Genomic DNA, 17,392 nt, shown 5'->3' with positions numbered 1-17,392 from the left:
GGCTCTCACTGCGGTATTGTATCACTTCCTGTTCCGGAGCACAGCGGTGTTTTGCTGTATCTGTTAGCTGTTTAATCTGTGCAGTTAGATTGATCTAGTTAACTAGATAACGATTTGTTTCACAGTGTAATCTTCACGTGCCTTAACTAAAGCACTCCCTCTGCTGAATCACCTCTAAACTATTTACACATTATTCACTTCATGTGTTTTTAGGAATCTGCTAGCTTAGGGCAGCTACTAGCTCTTAGCCGGTTTAGCATGGTGGCTTCTCCTGTCTCTCCCGCACTTTTCTGCTCTGGGTGTGAAATGTTTAGTTATTCCTCGGCCTCCTTTAGCAGTAATGGTACTTGTAATAAGTGTAGCTTATTCGTAACTTTGGAGGCCAGGCTGGGCGAATTGGAGACTCGGCTCCGCACCTTGGAAAATCCTACCGCTAGCCAGGCCCCTGTAGTCGGTGCGGACCAAGGTAGCTTAGCTGCCGTTAGTTCCCCTCCGGCAGATCCCGAGCAGCCGGGAAAACAGGCCGACTGGGTGACTGTGAGGAGGAAGCGTAGTCCTAAACAGAAGCCCTGTGTACACCGCCAACCCATTCACATCTCTAACCGTTTTTCCCCACTCGGTTAGTGACACCAGCAACCATAGTCAGTTGTCTTCCGGGGGCCAGAGCAGGCGACATTGAAGGAAATTTGAAACTGCTGACTAAGGCTAAGCGTAAATTTGGTAAGATTGTAATTCACGTTGGCAGTAATGACACCCGGTTACGCCAATCGGAGGTCACTAAAATTAACATTGAATTGGTGTGTAACTTTGCAAAAACAATGTCGGACTCTGTAGTTTTCTCTGGGCCCCTCCCCAATTGGACCGGGAGTGACATGTTTAGCCGCATTTTCTTGAATTGCTGGCTGTCTGAGTGGTGTCCAAAAAATGAGGTGGGCTTCATAGATAATTGGCAAAGCTTCTGGGGAAAACCTGGTCTTGTTAGGAGAGACGGCATCCATCCCACTTTGGATGGAGCAGCTCTCATTTCTAGAAATCTGGCCAACTTTCTTAAATCCTCCAAACCGTGACTATCCAGGGTTGGGACCAGGAAGCAGAGTTGTAGTCTTACACACCTCTCTGCAGCTTCTCTCCCCCTGCCATCCCCTCATTACCCCATCCCCGTAGAGACGGTGCCTGCTCCCAGACCAGCAATAACCAGCAAAAATCTATTTAAGCATAAAAATTCAAAAAGAAAAAATAATATAGCACCTTCAGCTGCACCACAGACTAAAACAGTTAAATGTGGTCTATTAAACATTAGGTCTCTCTCTTCTAAGTCCCTGTTAGTAAATGATATAATAATTGATCAACATATTGATTTATTCTGCCTTACAAACCTGGTTACAGCAGGATGAATATGTTAGTTTAAATGAGTCAACACCCCCGAGTCACACTAACTGCCAGAACGCTCATAGCAAGGGCCGAGGCGGAGGATTAGCAGCAATCTTCCACTCCAGCTTATCAATTAATCAAAAACCCAGACAGAGCTTTAATTCATTTGAAAGCTTGACTCTTAGTCTTGTCCATCCAAATTGGAAGTCCCAAAAACCAGTTTTATTTGTTGTTATCCATCGTCCACCTGGTCGTTACTGTGAGTTTCTCTGTGAATTTTTGGACCTTTTGTCTGACTTAGTGCTTAGCTCAGATAAGATAATTATAGTGGGCAATTTTAACATCCACACAGATGCTGAGAATGACAGTCTCAACACTGCATTTAATCTATTGTTAGACTCGATTGGCTTTGCTCAAAATGTAAATGAGTCCACCCACCACTTTAATCATACCTTAGATCTTGTTCTGAATTATGTTATGGAAATTGAAGACTTAACAGTATTCCCTGAAAACCCCCTTCTGTCTGATCATTTCTTAATAACATTTACATTTACTCTGATGGACTACCCAGCAGTGGGGAATAAGTTTCATTACAGTAGAAGTCTTTCAGAAAGCGCTGTAACTAGGTTTAAGGATATGATTCCTTCTTTATGTTCTCCAATGCCATATACCAACACAGGGCAGAGTAGCTACCTAAACTCTGTGAGTGAGCTAGATTATCTCGTCAATAGTTTTATATCCTCATTGAGGACAACTTTGGATGCTGTAGCTCCTCTGAAAAAGAGAGCCTTAAATCAGAAGTGCCTGACTCCGTGGTATAACTCACAAACTCGCAGCTTAAAGCAGATAACCCATAAATTGGAGAGGAAATGGCGTCTCACTAATTTAGAAGATCTTCACTTAGCCTGGAAAAGAGTCTGTTGCTCTATAAAAAAAGCCCTCCGTAAAGCTAGGACATCTTACTACTCATCACTAATTGAAGAAAATAAGAACAACCCCAGGTTTCTTTTCAGCACTGTAGCCAGGCTGACAAAGAGTCAGAGCTCTATTGAGCTGAGTATTCCTTTAACTTTAACTAGTAATGACTTCATGACTTTCTTTGCTAATAAAATTTTAACTATTAGAGAAAAAATTACTCATAACCATCCCAAAGACATATCGTTTTCTTTGGCTGCTTTCAGTGATGCCGGTATTTGGTTAGACTCTTTCTCTCCGATTGTTCTGTCTGAGTTATTTTCATTAGTTACTTCCTCCAAACCATCAACATGTCTATTAGACCCCATTCCTACCAGGCTGCTCAAGGAAGCCCTACCATTAATTAATGCTTCGGTCTTAAATATGATCAATCTATCTTTATTAGTTGGCTATGTACCACAGGCTTTTAAGGTGGCAGTAATTAAACCATTACTTAAAAAGCCATCACTTGACCCAGCTATCTTAGCTAATCATAGGCCAATCTCCAACCTTCCTTTTCTCTCAAAAATTCTTGAAAGGGTAGTTGTAAAACAGCTAACTGATCATCTGCAGAGGAATGGTCTATTGAAGAGTTTCAGTCAGGGTTTAGAATTCATCATAGTACAGAAACAGCATTAGTGAAGGTTACAAATGATCTTCTTATGGCCTCAGACAGTGGACTCATCTCTGTGCTTGTTCTGTTAGACCTCAGTGCTGCTTTTGATACTGTTGACCATAAAATTTTATTACAGAGTTTAGAGCATGCCATAGGTATTAAAGGCACTGCGCTGCAGTGGTTTGAATCATATTTATCTAATAGATTACAATTTGTTCATGTAAATGGGGAATCTTCTTCACAGACTAAGGTTAATTATGGAGTTCCACAAGGTTCTGTGCTAGGACCAATTTTATTCACTTTATACATGCTTCCCTTAGGCAGTATTATTAGACAGCATTGCTTAAATTTTCAATGTTACACAGATGATACCCAGCTTTATCTATCCATGAAGCCAGAGGACACACACCAATTAGCTAAACTGCAGGATTGTCTTACAGACATAAAGACATGGATGACCTCTAATTTCCTGCTTTTAAACTCAGATAAAACTGAAGTTATTGTACTTGGCCCCACAAATCTTAGAAACATGGTGTCTAACCAGATCCTTACTCTGGATGGCATTACCCTGACCTCTAGTAATACTGTGAGAAATCTTGGAGTCATTTTTGATCAGGATATGTCATTCAATGCGCATATTAAACAAATATGTAGGACTACTTTTTTGCATTTGCGCAATATCTCTAAAATTAGAAAGGTCTTGTCTCAGAGTGATGCTGAAAAACTAATTCATGCATTTACAACCCCTGGCAAAAATTATGGAATCACTGGCCTCGGAGGATGTTCATTCAGTTGTTTAATTTTGTAGAAAAAAAGCAGATCACAGACATGACACAAAACTAAAGTCATTTCAAATGGCAACTTTCTGGCTTTAAGAAACACTATAAGAAATCAAGAAAAAAGATTGTGGCAGTCAGTAACTGTTACTTTTTTAGACCAAGCAAAGGAAAAAAATATGGAATCACTCAATTCTGAGGAAAAAATTATGGAATCACCCTGTAAATTTTCATCCCCAAAACTAACACCTGCATCAAATCACATCTGCTCGTTGATATTGACCCTATGCCATGACATTGACCCTATGTGTCTTTTTGCAAGGAATGTTTTCACAGTTTTTGCTCTATGGCAAGATGCATTATCATCTTGAAAAATGATTTCATCATCCCCAAACATCCTTTCAATTGTCCAAAATATCAATGTAAACTTGTGCATTTATTGATGATGTAATTACAGCCATCTCCCCAGTGCCTTTACCTGACATGCAGCCCCATATCATCAATGACTGTGGAAATTTACATGTTTACATCTTCAGGCAGTCATCTTTATAAATCCCATTGGAACGGCACCAAACAAAAGTTCCAGCATCATCACCTTGCCCAATGCAGATTCGAGATTCATCACTGAATATGACTTTCATCCAGTCATCCACAGTCCACGATTGCTTTTCCTTAGCCCATTGTAACCTTGTTTTTTTCTGTTTAGGTGTTAATGATGGCTTTCGTTTAGCTTTTCTGTATGTAAATCCCATTTCCTTTAGGCGGTTTCTTACAGTTCGGTGACAGACGTTGACTCCAGTTTCCTCCCATTCGTTCCTCATTTGTTTTGTTGTGCATTTTTCGATTTTTGAGACATATTGCTTTAAGTTTTCTGTCTTAACGCTTTGATGTCTTCCTTGGTCTACCAGTATGTTTGCCTTTAACAATCTTCCCATGTTGTTTGTATTTGGTCTAGAGTTTAGACACAGCTGACTGAACAACCAACATCTTTTGCAACATTGCGTGATAATTTACCCTCTTTTAAGATTTTGATAATCCTCTCCTTTGTTTCAATTGACATCTCTCGTGTTGGAGCCATGATTCATGTCAGTCCACTTGGTGCAACAGCTCTCCAAGGTGTGATCACTCCTTTTTAGATGCAGACTAAGGAGCAGATCTGATTTGATGCAGGTGTTAGTTTTGGGGATGAAAATTTACAGGGTGATTTCATAATTTATTCCTCAGAATTGATTGATTCCATATTTTTTTCCTCTGCTTGGTCTAAAAAAGTAACCGTTACTGACTGCCACAATCTTTTTTTCTTGATTTCTTATAGTGTTTCTTAAAGCCAGAAAGTTGCCATTTGAAATGACTTTAGTTTTGTGTCATGTCTGTGATCTGCTTTTTTTCTACAAAATTAAACAACTGAATGAACATCCTCTGAGGCCGGTGATTCCATAATTTTTGCCAGGGGTTGTATTTCCTCTAGGCTGGACTATTGTAATTCATTATTATCAGGTTGTCCTAAAAGTTCCCTGAAAAGCCTTCAGTTAATTCAAAATGCTGCAGCTAGAGTACTAACAGGGACTAGAAGGAGAGAGCATATTTCACCCATATTGGCTTCTCTTCATTGGCTTCCTGTTAATTCTAGAATAGAATTTAAAATTCTTTTTCTTACTTATAAGGTTTTGAATAATCAGGTCCCATCTTATCTTAGGGACCTCATAGTACCATATCACCCCAATAGAGCGCTTCACTCTCAGACTGCAGGCTTACTTGTAGTTCTTAGGGTTTGTAAGAGTAGAATGGGAGGCAGAGCCTTCAGCTTTCAGGCTCCTCTCCTGTGGAACCAGCTCCCATTTCGGATCAGGGAGACAGACACCCTCTCTACTTTTAAGATTAGGCTTAAAACTTTCCTTTTTGCTAAAGCTTATAGTTAGGGCTGGATCAAGTGACCCTGAACCATCCCTTAGTTATGCTGCTATAGACTTAGACTGCTGGGGGGTTCCCATGATGCACTGAGTGTTTCTTTCTCTTTTTGCTCTGTATGCACCACTCTGCATTTAATCATTAGTGATTGATCTTTGCTCCCCTCCACAGCATGTCTTTTTCCTGGTTCTCTCCCTCAGCCCCAACCAGTCCCAGCAGAAGACTGCCCCTCCCTGAGCCTGGTTCTGCTGGAGGTTTCTTCCTGTTAAAAGGGAGTTTTTCCTTCCCACTGTCGCCAAGTGCTTGCTCACAGGGGGTCGTTTTGACCGTTGGGGTTTTTCCGTAATTATTGTATGGCCTTGCCTTACAATATAAAGTGCCTTGGGGCAACTGTTTGTTGTGATTTGGCGCTATATAAATAAAATTGATTTGATTTGATTTGACTCCCGGACCATCAGCAGGTCCTTTCAGCTAGTAATGCAAATGTAGCCTGAATCCTCTGTGCAGTGAGGTTTGAGCTGGTTGGATCGGGAAATGTTTTTTCTGTGTGTCTTTGTTTTTGACAGGGCTTGATGCTGATTTGCTCACAGTGCTACCATCCCTCTCCAGACACCCCTTCTCAAACACCTACATTTGGGCAAGAACTTCAATGCCAAAAACAGGTGCTGCTAGCAGATATCAGAGAAAAATATTAAATTAAAATGTTTGATACACATTCTGTAATGTCTATCATAATGTTCATCATATATCGCTCACATGTAGCTGATATAAAGTGACTATTTTCATCTACAAAGGTGCACTATGCAAAAAAAGGTCTTTGACAGTGTCAGCAGATGTCATTTTTTAAAACTGTATCATCTTTGACTTGAACTCACATTCATAATTCAAGAATTTGTCTTAATGATAAAAATGCAGTGTTTTTATTCACTCATTCATTCATTCATTTTCATTAAGGTTTTCTGAACCCGCTTATTCCAGTTAACCCTCTGGGGTCCAAGGGCATTTTTTGGACAGCTCACTTGCCTGGCATAAATGTTTTATTATTGCTGTTAACAACTCTCCCTGCATCCCACAATATATCTCTCCTTTTTTTCAGGACAACCTGTACTTTCAGAATATGTATGCTATAGTTGTGTTTTATAAGTGTAATAAAGGTTTACAATCAGAAATAAGAAAGGAAAAAGTAAAGCGGTAAATAATTTTCCACACACATTTATTCAAAACACACAGTAAACTATAATAAATAGCTGTTTTGACACTTTATAAAGGTAATTTAGGCTCTTGTGTGAAAGACTGTATCACAAAAAGGTTCAAACAATAAATACAAATGCACATTTTGAACAATATATCTAAAATGGTCTATGCGTTTTGTTTGTCTTCATCTCAAAGCAATTTCTGTCTGCTATTACACAAAGGTCACATCACAGACTTCTACTTCTAATGTGTTTTGGAGTGTTCTGTCCTGCTTTCAAAGCAGCTTTGACACTTAAGCCCCGTTTACACATAGACGGTAAGAGCTCCTGGAAGCATCCCGGAAGAGTTTTTGGCCGTCTTAAGGATCAAACGCCATTGTTAACGCCGGCACTAGGGGGCGTGGCTTAGTTCCGGCTTTACCGGGAATCGTCGAAAAAATTATTCAACATGTCGAATAATTCCGGGAGCGCTCCCAGAGAATTTGCGTGACGACGGAGAGAATGCAAACAATGGCATTTGATACTTTTTAATCGCCGTTTCATCCTGCCCCTTCCTGTAGTGCCGCAGTTTACACCGCCGTAATTGGCGGCCGGCGTTGTATCCCTAACCAACGGCGTGAAAAACGGCGATAGAGCCCACATCAGCGTCCTCAACGGCGTTTTAACCGGCGACAGAGGCAGATAAAATGGCGGCGCTAGCGGACAGTACGCCGTTCTAAACGCCACCTCCTGGTTAAAACGGTGTTCCAAACGGCCGATAGGTGGCGGTCAGTATAAAAACGCTAGCGCGCTGCATGCACTCGCGGCCAGCTCCAGATATTTTTGCAGAGAAGCTCCAGTATGCCTCCTAAAAGAAAATTGGCAGCGGCAAGGACTTACCAAGAGGTCTGGTTCAGAGCAGAGGAGAGGCCTGTGGTGGAGACGGAGCAACACGTTGAGGAGGGGGAAAGGAAGGAGAAGAAAAGGCTGAGGATGATCGCCCTCCCCCTGCAGTGACAGAGGCATGTATTCCTGCTATTTCAGCCTATTATACTCTGGGGGCAGTGCCTATATGCAAAAGATCCTGGAGTAACGCAGGATTTGCCTGGATAAAACCAGCGGTACACAGGGCATTATTGGCGGCAGCAGAACACCGCCATTCTCACGCGCGTCTTAACCTGCGATTGTAAAGGATAGAACTGGGTATTAACCCCCATTGCCTGACGTGTGCCAGATGCTACGGCGTCAAAACGCCGCTTTATTCGGCGGATTTAGCGGCGTTTTATCCGCGTATTTGCGGATAGTACGGCGGTCAAAACGCCAGCGAAATGCTCCGCCCCTTTCCACTGCAAAAACAGCCGGAACTACAGTGAACTTCGGTCTACGTACTACCTGCCGACAAAACCGTCTATGTGTAAACGGGGCTTTTGGCCCATTTACACTCTGAGGAGCAGCCCCTCCCCCCTCGCTCCATTGATATGGTAAACAGTGCTTTACGCCAGAGCAAGAGAGCTTGCCACAGGCTTATTCAATAACATTCACAGGTAATGAGGAGTGAAGCATCTCTAAAACTCACACACTCTGTCTTTGAGCACATGAGATTGTCATCAGAGGCCCTCCGTCTGCTCCTTCTGCTCACTTCCACTGATCGCTGTGCATAATGGTGCAGAGCGCATTGGAGCAAGCAGCTAGATGACTATTTAAATGGGCCAACTAGTAATACATCACTACTAAAAACAATCTTTGGTTTATCACGTGAGGTAAATCTGCCCTACGATTGGATTTTGGAAAACCATGTGACGGTGAACCAATTCCGATTGGACACTCACATTGCACACATCATCACATAGCTTCTATGAGGAGTACAAAGATAGCAAATGGCTGGCTCGAAAGTCTGCGGAGTTAACTTCTCAGCAAAAAAGAAGTAAGTTTCTATCTCATATCACTAAAAAGTTATTTATAATTTAGTAAAGCTTGGTCTCAGCTGTCATATACGACGGCGTCGGCCCCAAAGATTTAAAGACCCTTTCACACCGGGCCTGCGTAGAGTTGCATTGCGCTGCTTATCTAATACTCAGGAGTGGCTGCGTAAGTTGCACGTAGGAAAAACGCTGACGCTGTTTTTACACACTGCCTGGACACACAAATGGATTTGATACATTGGTAAAAGTCAGAATACATTATTTCCAGAAGTGAATGGACTTTATTTAACGTGCCACAATTGTGAGAGAAGTTGAGGAGGTGAAAGTGCAGCTACAGCTGGCGACTGCGCGTGTGATCTGTTCTGTGAGAAGTTAGTGGACGTGGACATTTCTTGTCGCTGTCAATCCATCTCTGAGCAGGCGTTAATAGACTTTATTTAATGTGCCACAATCGTGAGAGAACTTGAGGAAGTGAAAGCGGCAATCACCCGCTCAATCGCTCTGTGAGGAGTTAGTGGACGTGGAAGCTTGGCCCAACCTCTCCTTCTTCCATGGTTTTGAAGCCCCACTGCCAGCAAAGTCCAGCTGGATGAATATAATCTAGCAATGCAGGTATGCACTGATAAAAAACCTAAAAGGACTTTTCGCCCTGGCATAGGGTTTTGTACAATTGTGGAGGCATGATGCACAGTAATGCAGTGTTGCATAGACTTACATACCAGAGGTGGGACAAAGTCACTGTCAAGTCACTCTCAAGTCATGAATCGGCAAGTCATAACTCTCAAGTCAACTCCCAAGTCGTCTCAAGTCATAATGACCACCAATTGTTTGTAAGCTGACTTGAGACTTGACTTAAAACTTGGGACTTGCCGATTCATTACTTGAGAATGACTTGACAGTGACTTTGTCCCACCTCTGTTACATACAGTAGCGAAGTGTTGTGTAAACCTATGCGGAGCAATGCATTTGGTGCTCTACGCTGACAGGCCGCGAACAAAGTAAACATTTCATTTTATGATGTCTTTTTCGCAGACCCCTTTGTGTTCCTTTGTGTCCCTCAGCATATTTCCATGTAGGACTCCATAAGCTTGGCATAGGGCTGCATAAGCTCAGCATAGTCTGTACGCAGCATTACGCAGCTCTGCGTTGGCCTGGTGTGAAAGGGGCTTAAGGGTCATGGAATGGAGACTGGAGCCTATCTCAGTCATCACTGGGAGAGGGGTGAGATACATCTTGGAAGCCAGTTTATCGCAGGTTCAACACATACCGACAAATACATTCACAAATATGATCAATATAAAGCCACCAATTCACCGAACATACATGGCTTTGGAAGTGGGAGGATGGTGTAGCACCCGGAGGAAACTCACACAAACACGGGGAGAACATACTAATTCTACATAGAAAGGACCAGGTCAGAACTGAACCCAGGATCTTCTCACTATCAGGCCACTAAGCCACTGTGCTGCCTTAAACCACTTTAATACCCATGAAACTCAGTCAAATTGACTACATGACTAATCATGCTCAAAGGATTTGTCCACCAAACCAAAACGTTGTTGGGTTTCATTCTGGAATGTGTCCGAGTGTCAAAACTGAGCAAAAACCGTATGAAGTGGATCAATGTTAAAATACATTGCCTCCTCTGACTCCACAACAATATGGCAAACAGATATGACAAAAACAGTCAACTCCTCCTTGAACCGAGGTCTACCGTTCCGTAACTATCAAGTGAATACCTTGACTTGCAGCTCTGTCTGGTAACCCAAACCCCGGCCTACTGAGAGGAGGTGGTGCAGGAGGAGGAGGTAGGTTCCTCTCAGATTCTTTTGGAAAAGTCACATAGGAGGATGTCTTTGGCTGTTCATCAACAAGACAAGATCAGTCAATAAATACAAAGATTTTCCCTCTTGACTAATGTTTTACTAGAAATGTCACACCTTTTCAGGAATTGGAGGCGGCTGACCCTCTGAATCTCTTCTTTTTTCTCTTTCCTTCTTTTCCATCATCCCAGGATCCTTCTCTGCATCTCCTTCCTCCTCTGCACACACAGTTTAAAGGTACATAACTGTAAGAAAGTTGTGGTTTGTTTCCTTCGATGATTTGTGTCCATGCTTAGTTCTGTGATGGTTGGGTACACAGCATGAAGCACTCACAGAATACCGACATGTTGAAGGTCAGTATGGAGATCTCAGAATGTATTTTCGGGCTGTGTAAGTACCTTGCAGAGCACTCGAGCTTTCTTGGCGATGCCGCTGCCTCAGCTTAGACAGGGTCGGTTTGCTGCTTTGTGGCGGAGGATCGGGTTTAGATGGACAGGAAGCAGCTCGGCTCACAGCGACACCGCCCCCGCTCCTCCATCCGTCCGTAAACGTAATGAAAGTGTCAGGACACGCTTGTCTGTCGTCTTGCACGTCCGGCTGACACTGATGCCAGTCCGTGGCTGCTGCCTCTGTGTTAGTCAGAGGATCAGTTTCCTGTTTTGGTGAGGGCGTCCGATCTAATGGGTACGGAGGCAGCGGCCTTTGAGCTAAGTGAAGCGTCTGGACTGGTCTGTCTGTCGTTCTGATGGAACGTCTGCTCTCTGTCCAATGATGGTCTGACTGTGTGTCAGGTGACCTATTCTCTGACCATGACCTGTCTATCTGTCTGCCACCCATCCGTTGTCTTTCCATCTTTCTATCGATCTGCCACTGCGCGTGTCTATCGACCGTCCACTGTCGGTCCATGTGTCTGTCTGAATGTCTGCTCTCAGTCCAACACCTGTCGGCTTGTCTACTGCTTGTTTTCGGCTCTCCGAATGTTCTTTCTGGTAGCCTGTCATCTAACCGCTGTCTCTCCACATGCAGATCTGTCTGTCTCATTTCCATGTGCTGCACCTCTGCTGTTCTCTGCTTGTCGTCCACCCAGTACTTGTCTGTTTCTGCAGGCTGTTCATCTGCTTCTGGTTTCTACCAAAGAAAAACGAGAGGATACAAAATAAAAGCTCACACCTGGTCATACTGACACTTACAGGATGATGAATACTGTCAGGGTGTGGCATCCAGCATACCTCTCGAGGAGAATAAAAGGGGTGCTTGCCCCCCCCCACACTCTGATGTGGAATCCCCTGCACTGGTGGTGGACTCAGAACAAGAGTATTTTTCCCATGGGGGTCGCTCGTCTTCCCATCAGCCCCGTCACTTGAAGGCCCAGCTCTGGCAGCTGACCTTGGGGGCTGAAGGAGTGTGTATACATTCTCTGTGGCTGTCCTATAAATTACGAATAAATCAGAAAAGACATGTACATCCGAGATATATAAAAAGAAGGCGTGCTGGATCAACAAGGACAAATATTCAAACAAAAAATCTGCACAACCTGAATGCTCCCGTGCAAAAAGCTTTATAAAATACAGATGGCAGTAGCAGTACACTGAAAAAAGAGAACAGTTGAACCAACGTAAATGAATTGGTTCAATTGGGAACATCTAAATGTATTAAGTTGTTTGAACTTACGTTTGTAAGCGTTTGTTGATCTTACTAAGTTCAAACAACTTAATTCGTTCAGGTGGTACCAATTGAAACAAAGTGACGTTTTGGGTGCTGCAGAAGGGCAGCGCCCAAAACGTCACTACTGCTACTGCCATCTGTATTTAATAAAGCTTTTTGCACGGGAGCATTCAGGTTGTGCAGATTTTTTGTTTTGATATTTGTCCTATAATTTACACCACATAAAGACATCAGTCTGCAAGCAGTATTCACAGTACAGTCTGCTGATATGATATCACAGCATATTATTAGACACAGAAGTACACTACTGTAGATTGAAAATTCTGATCTGGTTCTCACACCCATCACAGCAATTATAGTGTGTCAAAAATATCAACAATGCATCTACATTTTCAGCAGTAAAACCAATCCTGCACTAGGGCTCTTTCCATGGTTGTTTTGGTGATGATACTCAGCTGTACATGCCTATTAGTATTGTCTCTAATATTAGGAAATTAGAGGCATGTTTGGCCGCAATGAAAAATTGGATATTAAATAATGTCCTACTACATTACAAAAACAAACAAAAACAACAACAACAAAAACAAAACAAAACAACAACAACAACAAACAAAACCAACAAAAACTGAATGAGGGCTTAACATTATGGTAATGGTGCTATAGGACAAATGTGCCATGCCCCCATCTTGCCTGAAGTGACAAGATGATATTCAGGGCTGTTTAGAATGAAATCTGGTCCAAAATTCAACATATTACAATGATGATCCTGGAGCTGCAGAGTGATTTTTTTTTTTTGATTGATTGATTTAGGATAAATGAATCCTGATTCTCTAAATCTGTCTACGTTTCCTTCTTTCTTTTTCTCATATACACTGTGTCACTGGAGTAAGCAGTGAGCAGGCAGAGCTGTAGATGCATTCAGCACAGCGGGTGGTGCATGCTTTGTAAGTACATGAACATGCTGCTTTGGTTTGGCGTGTTGTGAGTAGAATTTTGAAGCAACAAATGAATTTATACCATTTTGGAATAAGGCTGTAACATAACAAAATGTGGAAAAAGTAAAGCACTGTGAATACTTTCCAGATGCTCTACACATATACATATAAATACATACAGCAGGTAAAATAAATATAAAATACATCATCATTTTTCTCAGTAAATATATTTCTAAAGGTGCTGTGACATGAAATTTTTACCAAATGTTGGTAACAACCCAACACATACAGAAATTAAGTTATGTATACTAATGTGAAATGACATAAGGAAAAAGTATTGAACACCTGAAGAAAGGGAGGTGTAAAAAGGCTTAGAAAACCAAGACACCAGCTGAAATCTATCAATAATTAGAAAGCAATCCTGCTCCTTTCCAGTGCAAATTAATATCAGCTGGTTCAGTCCCAACTAATGGCCTAAAAAAGGTGTCTTATTACCAAGATGTCACACAAGAAACATTTCATAATGGATAAAAGCAAAGAGCTGTTACAAGATCTTTGCAACCTAATTGTTGCAAAACATACGGATGGTGTTGGTTATAGAAGGATATTCCAGTGAGCACTGTTTGGACCATTTCACCAAAATCTGTTCATGACCAGGTGCTCCTAGCAAGATTTCTGACAGAGGACTGAAAAGAATTATCAGAAGAGTTGTCCAAGAGCCAAGGACCACTTGTGGAGAGTTTCTGAAAAACCTGTAATTAGCAGGTACAATTGTTTTAAAGAAAACCATAAGTAATGCACTCAACAGCCATGGTCCGTACGCACGCTCACTACACAAGACTCCACGACTGAAGAAAAAGCATGTTGAATCTCATTTAAAGTTTCCTGCCGAACATTTAGACAAGCCTGTGAAATACTGGGAGATTATAGTCTGGTCAGATGAGACCAAAATTTAACTTTTTGGATGCCATAATACACACCATATTTGGAGGTCAAATGGCACTGCACATCACCTCAAAAACACACGCCACAGTGAAGTTTGGAGGTGGGAAAATCATGGTGTGGGGCTGTTTTTCAGCACGGGCAAACTTCATATAATTGAAGGAAGGATGAATGGAAAAATGCACAGAGACATTCTTAGAAAAAATCTGCTGCCATCTATCAGGATGATGAAGATGAAACAAGGGTGGACATTTCAGCAAGATAATGATCCCAAACACACAGCCAAGGAAACTTTTAATTGCTTTCAGAGAATGAAAACAAAGCTGCTAGAATGGATGAGCCAATCACGTGACTTAAATCCAATAGAAAATCTATGGAAAGAACTAAAGATCACAGTTCATAGAAGAGGTCCACAGAACTTTCAAGACTTGAAGTGTTGTGGTCTGGTGAATCGGTCTGGCTGCTTTTTGTTTTTCTCCCCTCCTTCCTGTGTTTTCTCTGTCAGCGGAACTGATCATCATCTCATGGCTAGAGAAATATTTTTTGAGCCTACTGGTCAGGACCAGTAGCACCAATTTTGCTACCGGTCTTCCTGGTCCAAGGTAGTGGCCCCAGGTATTTAGAAGCTCAGAGCCTCCGATGGCGAGCTGGCGAGCCTCAGCATAGCATTAAACATCACATCATGTGTATGTATTTAATCAATATTGTATTTGTAAATCCATCATGATAGAACGTTTTCATTTTGTGTTGAAGGTAAATAAAGTTAAAAACAGTTTCTTACATGATCCTCTGTTTTTATGTGAATGTACTGTGGACCCTCCATGACCAGTAAAAAATCAAGGACCGAGACGTCGCCCGGTATGGCGGAGCTGGGGCCCCACCCTGGAGCCAGACCTGGGGTTGGGGCTCGCACGCGAGCACCTGGTGGTCGGGCCAAAAGAGCGACGTGGGCCTGCCCTCCTGTGGGTTCACCACCTGCAGAGGGGGCCATGGGGGTCAGGTGGAGAGAGGATTGAGTGGCGGTCGAGGGCAGGTGGCCCGGTGGCCCGATCCATGCTCACAGCTCTTGGCTGTTGGGATGTGGAATGTCACCTTGCTGGGGGGGGAGGAGCCTGAGCTTGTGCGGGAGGTTGAGAGATACCGACTAGAGATAGTCGGGCTCACCTCCACGCACAGCTTGGGCTCTGGTACCCAACTCCTGGAGAGGAGCTGGACGCTTCATTTTTCTGGCGTTGCCCACGGGGAGAGGCGGAGAGCTGGGGTCACATTGCTTATTGCTCCCCAGCTCAGTCGCCGTGTGTTGGAGTTCACTCCAGTGAACAAGAGGGTCGCGTCCCTACGCCTTCGGGTCGGGGACAGGTGTCTCACCGTTGTCTCGGCCTACGGGCCGAGCGGCAGTGCAGAGTACCCGACCTTCTTGGAGTCACTGGGAGGGGTACTAGATAGCGCTCCGACTGGGGACGCTATTGTTCTCCTGGGGGATTTCAATGCCCACGTGGGCGGCAACAGTGAGACCTGGAGGGGGTGATCGGGAAGCACGGCCTCCCCGATCTGAACCCGAGTGGTGTTCAGTTGTTGGACTTCTGTGCTAGTCACAGTTTGTTCATCACGAACACCATGTTTGAGCACAAGGGTGTCCATAAGTGCATGTGGCACCAGGACAGCCTGAGCCGGAGGTCGATGATCGACTTTGTAGTCGTATCATCTGACCATCAGCCAGAGCTGTCGACCGATCACCACCTGGTGGTGAGTTGGATCCACTGGGAGGAGAGGAAGCCGGTCAGACCTGGCAGGCCCAAATGTATCATGAGGGTCTGCTGGGAAAGACTGGTGGAACCCTCTGTCAGCGAGGTCTTCAACTCCCACCTCCAGGAGAGCTTCTCCCAGATCCCGGGGGAGGTTGGAGACATGGAGTCCAAGTGGACCATGTTCTCCACCTCCATTGTCGATGCAGCTGCTCGTAGCTGTGGTCGCAAGGTCTCTGGTGCCTGTAGCGGCGGCAATCCCCAAACCCGGTGGTGGACGCCGGAAGTAAGGGATGCCGTCAAGCTGAAGAAGGAGTCCTACTTATCTTTGTTGGTAGGTGGGACCCCGGAGGCAGCTGACAGGTACCGGCAGGCCAAGCGTGCCGCAGCCCGTGCGGTCGCAGAGGCAAAAACTCGGGTCTGGGAGGAGTTCGGAGAGGCCATGGAGGAGGACTATCGATCAGCCTCGAAGAGATTCTGGCAAACGTCCAACGCCTCAGGAGGCGGAAGCAGCTCTGGGGATGTTGTCGGGCAGTGGAAGGAGTACTTCGAGGATCTCCTCAATCCCATCGTCACATCTTCCGAAGAGGAAGCAGAGACTGGGGACTCAGAGGCGGACTCATCCATTACCCAGGCCGAAGTCACGGAGGTGGTTAGAAAGCTCCTCGGTGGCAAGGCTCCTGGGGTGGATGAAATCCGTCCTGAGTATTTTAAGTCTCTGGATGTTGTGGGACTGTCTTGGCTGACATGCCTCTGCAACATCGCGTGGCGATCGGGGACAGTGCCTCTGGATTGGCAGACTGGGGTGGTGGTCCTTCTGTTTAAGAAGGGGGACCGGAGGGTGTGTTCCAACTATAGGGGGATCACACTCCTCAGCCTCCCCGGTAAGGTCTATTCCAGAGTACTGGAGAGGAGAATTCGACTGATGGTTGAACCTCGGATTCAGGAGGAGCAGTGTTGTTTTCATCCTGGTCGCGGCACACTGGACCAGCTCTACACACTCCATTGGGTGCCTGAGAGTTCATGGGAGTTCGCCCAACCAGTCCACATGTGTTTTGTGGATCTGGAGAAGGCGTTCGACCGTGTCCCTCGGGGCACCCTGTCGGGGGTGCTCCGGGAGTACGGGGTCCTTTGCTAAGGGCTATCTGGTCCCTGTACGACCACAGCAGGAGCTTGGTTCGCATTGCCGGTAGTAAGTCAAACCTGTTTCCAGTGAACGTTGGCCTCCACCAGGGCTGCCCTTTGTCACCGGTTCTGTTCATTATTTTTATGGACAGAATTTCTAGGTGCAGCCAGGGTGTAGAGGGGGTCTGGTTTGGGAACCACAAAATCTCGTCTCTGCTGTTTGCGGATGATGTGGTTCTGTTGGCTTCGTCAAATCAGGACCTTCAGCGTGCACTGGGGCGGTTTGCAGCCGAGTGTGAAGCGTCTGGGATGAGAATCAGCACCTCCAAATCCGAGGCCATGGTTCTCGACCGGAAAAAGGTGCTTTGCCCTCTTCAGGTTGGTGGAGTGTCCTTGCCTCAAGTGGAGGAGTTTAAGTATCTCTGGGTCTTGTTCACG

General features: G+C 44.3%; 1 protein-coding gene across 1 annotated transcript in view; it reads right to left on the bottom strand.

The window, feature by feature from the left end:
- The window catches only part of LOC117519168 (capping protein, Arp2/3 and myosin-I linker protein 3-like), a 206,495-nt gene that overhangs the window by 11,803 nt on the left and 177,300 nt on the right, over window positions 1-17,392 (bottom strand). The window contains exons 34-37 of the mRNA XM_034180479.1: window positions 11,772-11,970; window positions 10,941-11,670; window positions 10,660-10,760; window positions 10,459-10,579 (exon numbers count right to left, since the gene is read on the bottom strand). Coding sequence (XP_034036370.1) covers window positions 10,459-10,579; window positions 10,660-10,760; window positions 10,941-11,670; window positions 11,772-11,970 — 1,151 coding nt within the window. The remainder of the gene's footprint in view (window positions 1-10,458; window positions 10,580-10,659; window positions 10,761-10,940; window positions 11,671-11,771; window positions 11,971-17,392) is intronic.

Source organism: Thalassophryne amazonica, chromosome 10 (assembly GCF_902500255.1).
Source record: "Thalassophryne amazonica chromosome 10, fThaAma1.1, whole genome shotgun sequence".
Lineage (NCBI taxonomy): Eukaryota > Metazoa > Chordata > Actinopteri > Batrachoidiformes > Batrachoididae > Thalassophryne > Thalassophryne amazonica.
Note: the sequence above shows the minus strand (reverse complement) of the source record. Positions and strands in the feature narration are given on the sequence as shown.